This window comes from Crocodylus porosus, unplaced genomic scaffold (genome assembly GCF_001723895.1).
Source record: "Crocodylus porosus isolate Cpor-Errol unplaced genomic scaffold, CroPor_comp1, whole genome shotgun sequence".
Taxonomy (NCBI): Eukaryota; Metazoa; Chordata; order Crocodylia; family Crocodylidae; genus Crocodylus; species Crocodylus porosus.
The window spans coordinates 3914270-3931543 of record NW_017728907.1 but is presented as its reverse complement, the minus strand read 5'-3'; the positions used below and the strand labels follow the sequence as shown (position 1 = coordinate 3931543).

Here is a 17274-nt window from a genome sequence, read left to right as displayed (position 1 = left end):
CCAACTCTGTTCTTTACAAGCCTGAAATGCCACATTTGAAATTTCTGGTTTGATGCTTGTCCAGGCAAATCCCAATCCTATTTGCTCTATACATTCATTTTTAATAATACAATATATTATACTGCACTTCTACAGGATTTTACAAACTGTACACACCCAGAAGAATCATTCCCCTGAACAATGAAATGCTGTTGGTATTAGACAGCATTTAGAAGCATTGCAAACTATTAGAATTAGCATGCTCATTAAAAATCATGGAGTTACCTTAAGGAGTATAAATACCTAAAATAAACCATTATGCAGCTTGTATTTTGCACCTACACTACATGTAAGATTTAAGTACAAAACTGAGACTAAAGTACTTTTTAGATTAAGAAGTATGGAGGATATTTAACCACTATATATGGTCAGTGCATTACTTTGGTTTACCAACCCAAAAGGAGCATCACATCTTACAAGAGTAGGACTTTTCACAAAAATCACCTAAGAACTGACAAGACCATGAACTAATGCTTTTTGTTACATGTGAACAGTAAGCAGAATGAATGCATAAATGTGCAGACAGCCTTTAAAAGGAAATACTATCTGTGACTATAAGTCCACACATACACACTTTTTGTTAAAAGAAAAAACCCTGGTTTAGACAGCAAGGTAGGGAAAAAAAAAAATCACAAGCATTCCTTCGTGGAAAACAACTCTGGAGCGACACACAAAAAGAATTCATTGGCAATTTTCTTCTTTAGTACTAACAAACATGTAACTGCATGATTAAATACCCCAAAGACATTAATTACTAATATGTAAGAAGAAAAAATTGTCCGATATTTTGCCCATTTTAGTCCCTCTTTTCCCAGTGAATATTGCATACCAACCGAGCTTCATCTATCAAAGAAAAAATCTACATTATTATCTATATCCAGTGGTAGTGCTGGTTAAGTATTATTTAGATACTTTTACCTTAAGTTTTCCAATGTAAGAAAAAAATTAACTTAGGCAGTTACATAAAATTGTTTTAAAAGTCAGCAGAAGTGAAAGATAGAAAAACTGAGTTAGTCCAAACAAAAATGCCTACCGATACAACCCAAGGACAGTGTTGAGATCATGTCTGGTAAATAAGTGCAATATGGAACTGGAAATCAATCTGGTGTGGCAGAAGTTAAACCTAATTGGCAAACAAGATTATGAAAGAATGAGCTACTCCATAATTTGACACTGCTGCCAAAATGAATGGACTGGAAAGCGAAAGTTTCATCGTCTGATTGCCACACTCATCACCTCCTTGGATCTACCAGAGAGACAGTCAGGACTGCACTGCCCCATCTCTGAAATGCCTTAGATTAGACTGATCCAAATGACTCCCTTCACCGGTGCTGCCTGAGCCCTGAAACCTTCCTTCATTGACAGACTCATGCTCCCACAATGACCATGTCTTCTTTTCTATACGTGTTCTTCTTTTCTCTCCCCCTTTGTGAGCATTTTTGTTTTGTCATCAAGAGGGCAACTCCATGAAGAGAAGCAGCAACCACATCAGCATATCTCCAGTAACTTCTCTTTCTGCCCTCAAGAGGAAAGTTCTGTCATTCTAAAAACCATATGCATGACTGTCAGGCAGGGGTGCAGATTAGGAAGCAGGCTTCCTCTAAAAATTCTCTGTAGTTAAAGGGAAGGGGGAAAATGCCTGCTATTAAAAGCATATTAAATACTTCAGATTTATTTTTCTGTAACTTTATTAAAAGGTTAAGATTTTAAATGGCTAGTGTCTCCATGGGACTAAGCAGACCATGGTCTCTGCACCTGAACCCAAAAAATGGTTTACATTGCAGCGGGCAATTATTTTGGGCAGAGGGCCACTTACTGACTTTTGGCAAGCCTTCGAGGGCCACATGACAGGCAGCCCAGGGCAAATAAATATTAATTTTCTAAATTTTTAGGGGCCCCGCAGGCCGAATAGAATGACCTGGCAGGCTGCATCCAGCCCCCGGGCCACATTTTGACCACCCCTGGTTTACACTGTACAGATAATACTAATGCCTTTGCTTTCTGGATCTATTTATTCCATCAAAATGGGCAAAACAGGTACCCCAATTCAGGGTCAGAATCCTCCCTCTGGTAGTCTCTGTCCTTTTTATACAGCATATTCTCATCAAGAAAAAACACTAGCATAAGGTTAAACCCAAGCAAAGAGATAGTGAGCCCTTTCTTTCCCTTAGCTGAACTTGTCCTGGCAAACTCCTTGTCATAGCTCCAGCAGAACTCCATAAGCCAAACATATTAGGTAAAGCTTCTGGTTTCTTTTTTGCCTGGAGAAAAATGGGTCATGTTATATGCAATGATCTACCACATCATCTACATCCCCCTTTTCTCTTTTGTGTTGCCCAGGTAAGAACTATTGAGATGCTGATAAGTCTCTATTTACCTACCTACAAGTTAGAACATTGGCATCCTTCCTGTCTCCTTATTACAAGAAGTATGACGAAGAGCACAGCAAGGGACATTACTATAAATCTGTCTACAGACATTTCCTAAAAATCAAAGTGACATTTATAAACTGTACCTAAATTATTTTGCCCCCACCATCCCATAATTTGATTTGTGACTGCCAAGAACCCAATAAAAAGGACCCAACTTGAAATTATATATGGACCACAAACAGGTAACCACATCTTTATAGTTAGCTAGCAATCACTCTCTCATAAGCAGCTACTTGTTACCAAATTATCCCAATTGAATGATTTAATGTGTTACTACCATTCCACAACATTTTGACCTCCCATGCACTAGGGAAGAGAAAGTGCTACCAATTATTTCCAGAATACTTCTTACTCCATTAGATGTGTCCTGTTCTTTTCTTCAGTTTAGGTATTTAGATCATTTATTGGTAACTGCTGTTTCACATTTTTGTTCAATGGCTTTGAAACAGGTGTGCTTACTCTAAACATGTTGGTTTTAAGCAAGTAGCCCTTTTTGATGAAGCATAATCAAAAAAAATAAAATCAAATCACCTGTGCAACTGAGGCTAAGGGTTTACATGGGAGTAGCATCCAGCATCAACAAAGTAATAGCTTGCTCTTCAAATAGATAAGTCTCAGTCCATTTATGGATGGTCTAAATTTGCATTAATCCAAATGATGGCATGACTGACCCACTCTCAAAGGGGGTCAGGGCCAGTTGAAATGACATCAGAAACAAACTGGAGGCCAACAGGAATCAGAGCAGAGATGTTGTGCTCACATATGAGATCCCACTGAGAAAGCAATGAGCTAACTTCCACAAAAACTGTATCTCTACACTGCTTTCAGCCCCATTTGGAACTCTAAATAAATCCACTCAAAGCCACATTCACAGGTCACTTTGGTCAGCTCCCCACACAAAGGCAAAGGCACAAAACGTCCGAGAAAACTGCGGGTGGAAGAAAGCTATTCTTCACTACTGATATACCTAACCATCTAGACCACTTCTTGAGAAAACTACTATTCTTATTAATTCAAAAACATTCCCATAGCAACTATACCCGACTACTTACATGAAACAGTAACATGATAACAATATGGAGAAGACAAGATAAAAATAAAGGTGCTTCAAACAGGATGGTTAGTCATATCCTCTGTAGTTTTTATTTCCTCTCTAAACCTCTATCCTTTATCTACAGCCCTTACTGTGCTCATTTCCACAACTCAGTTTACAGCTTGATCTTGCGGCCCTATGCATGTTTAACATTCACAACATAAACATGGTTTTAAAAAAAATTGCTGGGCCCTAATAAAGTCCTAATTTAGACAGCAGTGTCATGATTTAGGATTGACAGAGGTTTCTCCATTGTGACAGAAAATGCTGATGACTACATGTTTGATGTGGCAACAAGGCCTTCTCTGACAGTGAAGCATCAATAGCATTTCATCAGGTCATTAGTTGAGACTTGCAGAGACTATATACTTCCTTTGACAGAATTTGCTTTTTATGAAGTTACAGTCTTTACTCACAATAAATATGTTTGCCCTTTTTGTATCCTGCCTTCAGGCAAATGGCTTTATGGTATTAATTTTAAAATTGGGAGCCTCTTTTGCTAAGCTACTAAATGCATTACCAAACTACAGATGTAGTTGGGCAATTCTAAAAATACCTTACCAACTGCTAGGACCAAATTTTCAGAAATGGCCATTAATTGTTAATTACTCAGTTCTGGGGTACTCAATTAGAAGCACTATGTAGGGGCACCTTACAGGTATCTCAAGTTGGGTGCCCAAAGGAGGAAAAAAAAGTAATTTGACTTACTGGACTTAATGTACATATTTATCATTAACTATGCGTGTTACACTTATGTTATTCAGTAACATAGGCTCACTTTACACCAAAGTAGGTCAGAACAGTGAGGCAATGGAATAGACTGCCTAGCAAAGTTATGGAATCTCCATCATTGCAGGTATTCAAGAAGAGGATGGACAAGCATTTGGTGTGGAATGACTTAGAAGTTGCTATGCCTGTTCTACTATGAGTATTTTCCAGCTTCAGGGCTTCACTAGTTGCCAAAGGGGGCCAGGAAGAAATTTTTCACCCTTTCCTGTTGCTACGTCAGGAGAAAGTAGGGAAGAAATTGATCTTCCATGGAAGCATTAGAAATTGGCTACAGCCAAGATGGGGGATTGATTGAGGTGTACCACTGCTCCTGCTTGGATTAAAACCCAGAGGTTCCTAGCCAAAGGGTCTCACCCCTCTACTCAGGGTCAGCCCAAATCACCATATTTGGGGTCAGGAAGGAATTTTACCCCATGGTCAGACTGGTACAACTGAGTGGAGACGAGCTCCTTCCTTTGTAGCAGTAGCATGTTCCTCTTCCTCCGATCTCTCAAACATATTTTCAGAACCCTTGCAGCAGCAGGGTATTGGCCACTGCTGTCCTCCTGCCTTACCTGTGGCAGGTTACAGTGTTATGCTTTGTGGTTGTGTAAAGGTTTACTGGGCAGTTTTTCCTAATGGGTTAGATAATGGATTGTACAGGATAGTTTGGACGGGGACAATCCTCCCTCTGGCAAGGGAGTTGGACTAGATGACCTCTAAAGGTCCCTGCTAGACCCACCTTTTAATGCATTATTCTACTGATACATTCAACTTTTCATCTTTAGAAAAATAAAAAGGGCCTAGAAAGCCTTGAAAGGGAATGACAGAAAAAAAATTGCTCACCCCAGCAGGCATTGTATGCTGTATTTAAAATAAACAGTATTTTCAAAATTTGACAAGTGATTATCTTTTGAGACACTGGATATATCAAGATATTATCAAAGATTTAGCAGTATCTATATTTACAAAAGCAAATCTATAATGTCACTTTTAGATTCAGTAAAGGCCTAATTACAATGCTCTTTCTAATCTTTTAGTCTCGTTTTCTAGAAACATTCTGGGATGTGCTTGCATTCTTTTTTGGCTGTGCAATAAGAAACTGCTCTTTGAGAAGCCTGTGCCAGTGTCATTGTAATGAAAAACATCACTGTATTCATTACAATGAAATGTACTTATCAGGATACTATGTTAATAATAAGACTGCTGATTTTGGCTGTCATCATTCTATTCAATTTGCTATACCCCACTTTGAAAAAAGAAATCAATCTATGAGCATGTTTTCAGGAATGAAGTACAATATGAGCCCTCCCCTCTAGAGTAAAGGTATCTCCAGACTCTACAAAACTCAAATTTAACACACTCACACAGAAATTGATTGAAGTCTCTCCCATAAAACTAGAGTTTCCAACCTTTCAAGGGATGAGTAATTGGATTAAAGCCCCCTAGACTAATATCAGGAAGAACTGTTATAAAAGTGAACTTGGAAAGAAGCTTTGAGTAAGTACAGTCATAAAATGTTTTATACAGCAATCTGTATTTTTCATGCTATACCACAATACTAAAATTAATGTGTAAATTTATGTTGGTGTAATTATAAGAATTTGTATACATAAATTAAGGTATGTACCTACATAACCTACACTGTAATCCTGCCAAGTCTCTTAAAGCAATCAGTGTAAAAACTGACTCATTACTGGGCAAAGATCATCTCCAAAAAATTGTCCCACTATCACAAACACCATATTTTAATCACAAATGGAATTCTTCCAAATCACAAAAAAGTTTAGGTGATTAAGGAAGGTCATATCATTCAACTGAGATTGGGGTTGTTTATCATCACTAAAAATCTGTCCTGTGCCATCCTCTGGACCAAAAAAAGTGAGCTACCTACAGCCTCTTTGCCATAGTTCAACTCAGTATCCCAAACTGTCTACTTCAGTTGCATAAATTATTCCATTTCTTATGCTGTGGTATTACTAAGCACTTTTCAAGCCATTCCCACATTTCATCCTAAAGATGAATGCATTTTTATTAATAGATAGTTCACTAAAATGCCCCATTGTAAAGCACTTTAATATAAATATTTTATTACATATCATTGTAGATTTCCCTTTCCAATGAAGTAAATCGAACTGATTTAAGACATTTCACTTACGTAGTTCTGTCTTGGTATCTTTCTTAAGGCTGTAAGCTGATCATTATAATATGAGTTTGCTAAAAATAAATAAATTGTTTTTCCCCCCCCATTGTTTCCAATCTTTGGACAACTCAGCAATATATTTATCAGGTACTAATAAAAGCTGTTACCATTCTTGATTGTATCCCAGAAGATTATACCTTAACATTCTTCACCATTGTTCAGACCCATAAGCACTTATAATGGGAATGGCACATGGATAAGCAGCTAAAAAGCAAGTGATAAGGGGGAATTCTGCAAATACTGTATTTACTCAAATATTTCTTACATTTATACACAAGGAAAACTCATTAAATACACTATCATTAAACTGTTGCCAAAAGCAGCATGTGCACAGTAATGAAAACCAGCTCTGAAGTTAATTAAATGCAACCAACACTGCCCACGATGATAAACTACGTGGCATACGCTGGGCAAAAATACTGGTGAGAACCTACCACAGGGCTAGGTTACCAGTGCAGTCAACGTGAATTATATGGTAGTACCCATTGCTCTCAGTCCTTCTCAGCACCAACTCTTTTACAAGTCATGTTAAGCCCCTACGTTGAATACATACTTCCTCTTCATTCCCACAGCTGAGCTGTGCCTTTCTTTTCCCATTTCCATTGATTCTTGTTTTTAAACGAGCCTTAAATGTCTAACAAACATCACCAACTGGGGCCCCAAACAGTTCACCCAGAATCCCTAATAGCCTCCTCTCTCAGCCCGTCTCATATGTTTAGTGTGGCCCCAACCCCATGAGGTAGAGCCAGACAAAGTTGCCCTGCACCTCATCTGCATATACATCCTGGGGGGATCCCAGGACTCATGACAAGAACATTCAGTTCCAGTCATGAGTGGGGGGCCAATTACGACATGGATCCTTTGTGGAGGGTATCTGGAATGTGTACACATACTGAGCAGTACTGAGTTATGGGGCCACCATGGCTTGAAATCCTATCAACCCTGCTGAAGCCCAGATCAATTAACTATATAAAAAATCATGAGCTTTTCCATTTTGGATTAATATCATACATAGTTATATAAACCATTACAAAAGGGCTGCTTCAAAGTTTGTTTATGGAGAACCTGTACTAAAAACTTGAAGCATTTTCAAAAAAGGTGAAATGCATCAATTCCAGATGTACTAAGTGTATGGGTATCCACAGTAGCTTGCTTATTTTCAAATTACTATAGGTATGTTTATTTCAAAAACTGTTTTCAAATTTGCTCCTCACTTCCATGTGCTCAGGGAAAGGAGGGTGAGGAAAGAGGAGTCATCTGACCCCCCAGATTTATTTTCGTTACTGTAGGAATGGGAAAGGGACAAATTCAAGGCAAATCTCCAATCGTTAGATTCTATACCTGGAACATTATAAATAATTTATACGTTTTCCATATATAGAATCTAATTATTATGGGGTCATCTTATATTCAAGTAAAATGGTAATTGAAAGGGATTATTCTATATCGTTTTTCAACAGCAGAAATTAGAAATCCTAAAAAATGGACAGGAGGCAAGCGGACACAAGCACCAATTGCACAACTCCCAATAAAATAGGTGTTTGTGTTAAATGCAGTGTGAGCAACCGACTACCTAATAGCTTATACATTTACCTGCATAGTAACTATGATTATTTTTCTTAGTTCATGAAGTGCTCTGAGATACCAAGGGGAAAGAGTAAGACTACCAGTACAGCATATAAAACATTTTTAAATATAGCCAGTACATGAAGTACACAAAGGAGTTCCATTTCTGTATTTCTGCCTCGTTTCCTGTTTGGTTAGGAAATAGATATTTTATATACGATTCTGGAAATACACATGCACCATTTTTCAGGTGGCCAGTTCCTCAGTTTTAAAGCATTATTTGAAACCACTGGGGCTTAATTCAAAAAAATGCTAGAGATATCAAAGTGAGCTCCCAACATTACTGTACATGTGATAATTTCCCTGTACTGTTCCCCATCTGCAAAATTTAAACAATACTGCCTCACCTCCCAGAGCCATTATTAAACGTTAATTAATTCATTTTAAAGTTACAATGCCACTGCCCATGGGGATATTAATATATCCAAAATCAAAGCAACGATGTAACGATGGGCAAATTTCCAAGGCATGGAGCCACACACTGAGCAATGAACATGCTAAATCACTGTTCATTCCAGCCCTAACCATACGTTTATACAGGACATTGATTTAATTACACCAAAAGCAAAGCAGACAGGTTAACATTTAGTCCAGGGTACAGACTCAGAAAAGATGGTATTACATTGCTTTCTAGTAGGTGGTGACAAAGCATCCTGAGCAAACAGCTACTCACTGGAAGTACTCATTCTCCTGCCAGTGTAGTCTTATCTCTGATTTTTCTCAAAATAATTCTAATAATTAAAATAAGTTATACTCCTGTAAAGATTTATATCAAATGTCTGATCCACATTTACACTTCTGTATGAGCAAATTACACTGGAGTAACTGGGTCATGTTCCAACCCTTAATGCACTGAATGAGGCAGCAGTCTTGTGGAATATAGTATGTGATCATGAAATGGTTGACTAGCTCAATGCACATATACAAGTAAGCAAATTACAGAGTTGCACAAGAAGTGCAATAATTCTGGAATTTATTAATTCTTGAAGAGCTTAACTTTCCACAGAACTGTTATAGTTAAAATGCTGAAGCTGCAGTCCACTGGAATTATATACACGCAAAGTGAAATATAATTCCATACGCCAGAAATTGCATCAACTTCCACAAGTCATCAATAAGATTACAACCTTTAGATCAAAATAATGACCTCTGCTACTTAAACTAAAGGAGGAACGGACAAGAGCTGGCTGTTACCCTCTGTGACTTAATCATATTGAAAGTACTTATCTGCTGAACTCTTAAGTCTGAAGAAGTGGAAACAGATTTTCAAAACTCATAATCTGGCCAAATTTGGGGGCATTTCATGAGAATGGCAAAGCACATCTCCTGGAGCCGGTCATCTCCCAAATCTAAAGTCCTGGCTTCAAAGCCAGGTGATACTTCTCAACAAAATGACAGTAAAAGTTGTGGAAGTATGTGCTGGTTTGTCCTTTCATTTTAAAATAAACCATTCTTCTTGTTCAAGGAAACAGAAGAACTGTTTCTGCTAAAATTTTCTTGGTATAACAGGAATCAGCTTAAGACAGATATTCAGTATGGAAAACTTCAGCCCAACTGGTTAAATTCTGAGAGGGTTAAGTGAGTGAAACCCAGCGCTTATAGGTGGTTTAAATAGTCCAACACTTGCCACTATAAGAAAGAAGATAATGTGGAAAGTAAAGACTAACAATTTACATGAAATTAAAGTGTGCCTTGTAACAATCAACAACTGCACATTACAACAAAACGTCTGGTTGCTAGCAGTTGGAAAATAAAAAAGCAGAGAGAAGACAAACAATGATTCTGTTTTCATCCAAATGCTGTTAAAAGTTAAAAAAAAAAAAAAAAAAAAAAAAAAAGAGAGAGAGAGACAGAGAGAGAGAGAGAGAGAGAGATAAGAATTCAGAAAATAGGACATAAACCAAATTGTTTCAAAATCTGTTCAAGGTTTCCATGAGCCATCAGCAGCTTTTTATCATCTCACAAGAGCAAGAGCAACTTGGTAAGTTGCGAGATACCCCTATTCTTAAATACAACAAAAGCAAAAACTTATTGCATGCCACATTGCAACATACATTACCAGAATGCAGACAAGATTTTAAAGGAATTAGTCGTGAATATGTAAAACAAGACTGATATTAAGTAAAGTTTCAATTATGATGTTTTATAAAATATACAAATATAAATTTCAGTATAATCAAGGATTTGAGAGAACTCTCCATTTCGATTAAAACATACTGTACAATGTATCAGAGGTTCTAACCTTGAGTGCCAGGAAAAACAGAATTCGAGATAACACCAAATTCATGGTACTTTTATAATATTATGCCAAAATACCTGCTCTGGATTTGTGCACATACATGATATGAAGACTGAATTCAAGTCCATATATCTGAAGTAAGGGATGGTTTCATATGCCAGCAACTAACAAGACCTAGAGGCATCCAAGCAATGAGCTTGCTGTCACCAATGGCAGTCTCAGGGAAAGAACAAACTTGCATTCTCTGTAAGCCTGAAACTTGATTGCCCCCCCTATATTTTCATTTTCTTCATTTCCTCCTCGGAAAGGGCCTCTCTCATTTCATTCTCCCAGTTTATCCTACACTACCAGTTTCAGCTGTGTTAATTTCCAGTTTCCAAACAGTATGTGAGCACACACTGGCTTTTAATTAATTTGAGGGTCACCTGCACATTACCTAGAGTATGACACTGCTTTTGTTACCTTCCTCAATCTCCATAGTTGATCTTAGTTTACAGGAGGCAGAGAAGCAAAGATATGAATTACAACAATGAAAAGTATAAATACTTCAATTTTCTTAATTGTTAATACCTTGTAAATAATTTCCTTTTACACTCCTGGCATTGGGAACAGATTTCCATTCATCTTCAGCCTCCTTTTTGTATTATGACAAAATAAACTAATTGAAACACAAGAACCCTCATCCTCCCTAAATCCCTCAATTACACCTCTAAATTACCCAAAGCATTTGTTTGATTTAGCTGTACTACCTCTCTATAGACATAAAGGAACCTGTATATGCAGTCTGTAGTTCTTTCCAGCATCTAGATGGTGAAAATATAACCTGCTTCTTACATTTGCATCAAGTACTCAACTCTGAGCACTCAAATATTCCAACACATGAAGCAGTGTCCTGGAGAAAAAGAAACTGAGCTCGCTGTTGAATCTGGAAAAAAAAAATCTGGTTATAGTCTATTCATAAATATTTTCAAGTGATCGCCCAGTTACCAGAACACAACGTACAAATTGTAATAGTTTGCATCTACAGACTTTCCAAAAGGCTCCTGTTAAGTTTATAGATCCAGTACTAAGAAATTAATTTAAGTACTTAATCTTTATTTAAGGGGGGATTTTATCTACATTAGTCATGGCAGAGATTTTTTTTTTTTTAAATGTAGATTCTTCCACTTGCCCAAACTAAGTTATCTAAAAACTAAAGCACTATGTATTTCCTAATTCTTTCAGCTTCCCTGTTGCTCATTTTAGGGAGTTGGCATGGACTGACTACTTCAGTGATTTATTTTTTTATAAGCAAGTTTACAAAACAGATAATTAATTTATCAAGGAAGTACATATTATGTAATTCTGCTTCTTTCAATAATGATTTTGATTTAAGATTACCTTTGGTAGGCTCTTCCTTAAAATGTGAAAACATTAGTTGAAAGCAAACAACGTTAAGCCATTTTGTTCAAGATCTTAGCTTTCAAAAACGTTCTTTGTATGTGTACAGAGACTCTAGTTCTTGATTCTCAAAAGCTAGGTAAATTACAAAAAATAAGTGGAGTTAACAGTATGTTAAAAAAATGTTGTATGGAACCACACATAGTACCAGACTTGGAAGGGTCAGATTGTATTACCAAATGAAACAAAACTGAACCAATCTCAGTAAGAAATTAAATACTAATGGTATGATATGGCCCAGCAATTTTTAAGTAGTTTACTCGTATAATCTGATGCCCAAAGTAATCTCAAGTCATAAAAGTATTTGTCTGCATCTTTTAGGATACCAAAAGAACATTTTATTGAGCAAATCTTTACAGTAAAAATGCCTTAAAATATTCAACAAGTTATATTATTGCTTCTTCAAATCTAATTTAAAACATTTTATGGAATTTTCTTCTTAATAAGTCTCAGGAGTGTGACTGGATAATATCAGTGATATCTTTACAATTTTGTGAATAATGGGTTTTTATTAGTATTAAGGTAAAGCAAACAACCAGAACAATACATATGCAAAATCTACTACACACATTATAAACGTAAAGAAAGCAAATCATAACCTCAGCAAAAACAAAACCAAAAAAAAGGATGATGAAAAGCATGACACCACCATTGTGGTTATGGTCCAATCCACTCCTGGGCACTGTATTTAGAGAGCAGAAGCAGCATACTGCACTAGAATTAAGTAAGAATGAAATACATAATCAAGTATAGAAAAAAGGTTAATGGAATTAAAATGAATACTGTAAAGCAAAACTTATATTAGTAACAAGATGAAACAAGCTACAAGTTTTGTTTGGGTTTGATTTTTAGTGGTGAGGGATAGTGGGAGATAAATTACCCAGTTTTTTGTAACAATTTGTTTAATAATTCCATAGTTTTCAAAACACCACTTTCATAACAGAAGTGTTTTACACTTGCACAATGTTAATTACTTTATTATACATGGAAGCCTGTAATAGGCTGGTTACACAATAAGACTGCAAACAACCACTGGTACTTTTCTGACATCAGAAAAGTACGTTAAGACTGAAACATCACCAAGAGTACGTAAAAACTATCAGCATAAACATCACCAAAATTACATTAAAAAAACTAATCAAAAATACATTTGCAAAAAAGTGGTTTAGAGCAGTGCTACTGCCTTTCAGCAGCTTTGAACAGCCACCAGTATTTCTAACAGGTTTCCGTGGCTCCACAGGCATTCATCAGGATTCACATAATAAATAATGTACCACAAAATATACATAAAACAAGGCAATAATTCCACGAAGAGTTCTGTCGATATTAACAAACCACTTGAGTTCTTACTCTTGCAGTTTATGTCATCACCAGAAACCTCAGATGGAATTGCAGCCTTAGGCCCCAAGACTGCAACCACATACTGTTGTAGATCCCTATACCCATAAGGAATCCCAGTTACGTCACTGGCACCCTATTAGGCAGAAGGATCTACATGAACTGATCCTGATGCAGAATCAGGGCCTTACTATGTACAATTGGGAGTATATTATTTCTTATTGTACATGGAAACCTTAACAGAATTATATAATCATTGGGTGTTTATATTTTTATTCTAGAACTAATGCCGTAAGACATCAGAAAAAACTCAGAATAAGTTACGCACTTTCCGGAATGTGAATCTTTTTTAATTCCAACTGTTAGACTAGGGATGTGAGAGAGGGAGTAGTCAAGGAAGGACCACAAACCACAAAAGGTTAAACTGTGAAGGACAACAAAAGACGGAGGAAAAAGGATTTACACTAAAAAAAGGGAGGGAAAGGGAGAAGACTAAGAAGACCATTTGTTTTGAACCATGTATAATAAATAATCTATCCCAAAAGTGTGTATAACTTATAACGGTAGTTTCAAGTTGGGGTTCTAACGACATGAGCCAGCTACACAAGTTTTGTTCTCATGGTTATGTCATTAGAATTTCTTCATGGAATTTACAGCCTTACATAGGAGTTCCAGGGACATTATTGTTTATATTAAAGCTACTGTTCTGGGCTTTTTCCAATAATCCAAGAATATTTGTCTCACCCATCTGGAATGAGCAACACTTAGAAAAACAGGAGGATGTTAAAAAAGCTACAACAAGATGTAGACAGCAAAATTCTCAAAGTTTTGGATCAGCCCAGATTTTAAAAACAGCAATCTGAAATGTCTTACATCCCTTCCTTAAAATATTGAAATAAATTTTTCACTATCTGTTAACTGGAAGTTCCAACACACAAGTGGTGCATAGAATTCCCATGCTTCGTTACACTTTCCTGAGAGTAAAACAATTAGAATAAACCTTAATCCTAGGAACAAATATTTTTTTTGTGGTTTTTTGTTTTTTGTTTTTTTTGCATTTTAAACTTTTGAGCTATTCCCTGACAATCTATTTATGTAAATCTGATTGCTAAACATTGTCACTTGAACATAAAAAAAACCTATTTTACTCTATCTGATTTTTGATTAAAAACCATAATAACAGACCTAAAAAAAAAAAGAAGAAAAAAAAAAAATCACACTAATAAAATTAACTAAATATGAAAAGTTGCATTGAAAGGGCATGTTACATTATTCTTAATAGGACCGTGTAGAAACATTCCAATGGCAGTGTTATCAAAGTAAAACAAAATTACATTAAAAAAAAAGACCCTCAGCCTGGTCACACTTGTGACCTTACCTGTAACTCTGGCTGGTAGGGGTTTTTACTCGTGTACTACATGGCTCGCTTACATCAGACATCATATTTGAATACCCTGAGAAATCTGACACTGAAGTCCGTACTCTATGGTCCACTTCTCCATTAGAGTTAGTAATAAAAGTCATTGGCACCCTGCTGCCCGACTTAAATTGAGAACCAAACGCTTGTGCAAAGTTCTCAATCTGGTAGGTCACTCTAGGCTCTAGGTCCTTCTGAGGATCTATCTGGCTCGCTAACTCCTGAGACGGAATTTGAAAGCTCGCTGAAGATTCTAAATTTTTCTGTTCCTTCTGGCTAGTCAATTTCTGAGATGTAGACTGGTAGTTTGATGAAGTCTCTAAATGTTTCTGTGGATCTATCAGATCATCCAGCTCTTGAGAAGGAGTCAGCTGTTGATGCGTAGCCTCCAAAGCTGATAAATAAAAACCTGGCTGAGATCCAAGCAACATCCCAAACGGAGGCTTTGGCAATGCAGTTGGCAACACTGAGGTAACAGATTGGCTGAAACCACACTCAAGTGGAGACGTAGTGTAGATCTGTTTGTCTTGAAACAGAGTGTGGTTATGCAGAGTTGAAGACAGACTAACAAACTGGAAACTGGGTCCAAAAGGAAAACCAGTGCTATTGGTCGTTCTTTCAAAAGCTTGTTGGAGGTATTTGGAGTATTCTTGCAACATATTTGCCTTATCACTTGAAACTGTTTGAGAACTTGGGCTCAAATTTTCCTCCTGGACCATTTCTGGATGCTCTCCAGAAGCATGCAAGTCCACACGTTGTTCAGTTATATTGAAAGGATCTTCTTTCTGGCCTTCTGACTTGTGAGCATACTGGTCCAAGAGACTCTGCAACACTTCATCAGGAATTCCAGACTTATCATGGCAAGACTTTATTTCAGTATTTAGAGATGCTGAATCAATAAGAGATAGCGGAGTCTCGTTATCCATAACACTGACACCTGCAGATTGGATGACAGACTGTTGGGAAGTCATGTGTCCGACATTTATAGAAAAGGCACTGTTACTGCTGGCAGTTTGTAAATATCTTCTTTTCTTTGAAAACTGCATGGCATCATCATAGTTGCTACTTAACTGAGCTGGTTTACCACCTGTACTTTGAAGAAGTCCAATAGCTTCCACACCAGTATTGGTTGCTATTCCAAGAGAACCACTTTGTTTTCCAGACAATGGTTTTTGCCCAATAATATCTGGCAACGGCGACACAAAATTAAGGTAATTCTTGTCTGCATTTTTTCTGTTTCCTTTTTTGAAAACTAACTTTGGCACCTTTTTTTGCAACTCTTCTATGCCAGTGCCAACTATGCCACCACTGGAAGACACGATAGGAAGCTCTACTGCATAATTAGGCATGTTCATATTATTCAGGACTTGTGATTCAGTTACTTTATTACTCAACTTACTTCCTTTGTTTTCAGTGGATATACTTTTTGTTTTGTTTTTTCTCCTTGAGGAACTTGCATTTCCCTGAGACAACGCAGCCAGGCTACCCATGTTGTGGTTCGATGACCCAGGTTCCATTCCAGCATTTGCTTTAGCTATGGCTTCACCGCATGTTCGTCTGTGCTTCAGAAGTCTATCAGTCCTTGAAAAATACTGCTGGCAAGTGTCACATTTGTATGGCTTTTCTCCACTGTGTGTCCTCTTGTGTCTTTCCATGTGGTATTTTTGGATGAACTTCATGCTGCACTGGTCACATCCAAATGGTTTCTCCCTGCTGTGGATCTTCTCATGCCGCTGGAGCAAGTACTTCTGAATGAAACCCATGCTGCACTGGCTGCACTGGAAAGGCCTCTCCCCGGTGTGAATGAGCACATGCCTGCGCAAGTGGTAGGAGCTCCTGAAGGCCGCGCTGCAGTGTTCGCAGACATGAGGCTTCTGACTCGGGGACGCCAGGGCCCCTTCGGCATCACCCGCCAGCTGGGGCGGCTTGGACGAAGCACTCGGCTTCCGCTTGGCTTTGATTCCCTGAGTTTCTGGCTTTGGCCTCTTTGCCTTCCGGGCCTGGGCAGCCTCGTGCTTGGGCTCGTCGCAGCCCCCCAGGGGGCCCTCGCCCCGGCCGCCCAGCAGCGCATCACGGTGCGGGTGCTGGTGCAGGTGATGGTGGAGCAGGCTGAGGTCCTGGATCACGCTGGGCCCCACTGCCTCCCCACTGCTGCCCCCCAGCAGCCCGGGGGGTCGGTCCTGCCCAAAGAGCCCCGCCGCAGAGCCCACGCCTGCCCCGTAGGGGTGCGGCGCCTCCTCCTCCTGCTCGCTGGGCTTCTCCTGCTTGATGCTTACCAGGGACTGCAGGAAGCCCCAGGGGCTGCGCTGGGAGGAGGAAGAGGATGAAGCAGGGGAGGAGGCGGGGAAAGCCCCAGCCGGCTCCTTCTTGAAAGTCATGTCCTGAGGCGGCGGGGGCGGCGTTTGGGAGGAGGCCGAGGCCGAGGCGGAGGCGGAGGCGGCGGAGGCCGGTGGTAGCCCGCAGGGCGGCGGGTGCTGGGCCTGCGGCGGCGCGGCCGCGCGGGTGAAGCTGGTGACCGGGGGCAGGCGGTGGTTGAACATGACCATGGTGGGGGGAAACGTGGGCTCCATGGCCGCCGCCGCCCGCTTGCTGCTGCTGCTGCCGCCGCCGCCGAGGCAGCCGCCGCCGAGTCTCATCCCCACGTCGCCGGGCCGAGAGGCGGGAGGGGGTGCGGCCCGC

At 38.9% G+C, this 17274-nt stretch overlaps 1 protein-coding gene across 1 annotated transcript; it reads right to left on the bottom strand.

Moving 5' to 3' along the window:
• Nucleotides 1-12329: 12329 nt before the first annotated feature.
• ZNF281 (zinc finger protein 281) lies at nucleotides 12330-17268 on the bottom strand. Its single transcript, XM_019530684.1, has one exon. The coding sequence runs from the start codon at nucleotides 17229-17231 to the stop codon at nucleotides 14553-14555; it is 2679 nt and encodes an 892-aa protein (XP_019386229.1). The 5' UTR covers nucleotides 17232-17268; the 3' UTR covers nucleotides 12330-14552.
• Nucleotides 17269-17274: the final 6 nt, after the last annotated feature.

Bases quoted from the DNA above. Each gene is read 5' to 3' on its own strand.
- ZNF281 (XM_019530684.1), bottom strand. From the start codon at position 17,231: ATGAGACTCGGCGGCGGCTGCCTCGGCGGCGGCGGCAGCAGCAGCAGC.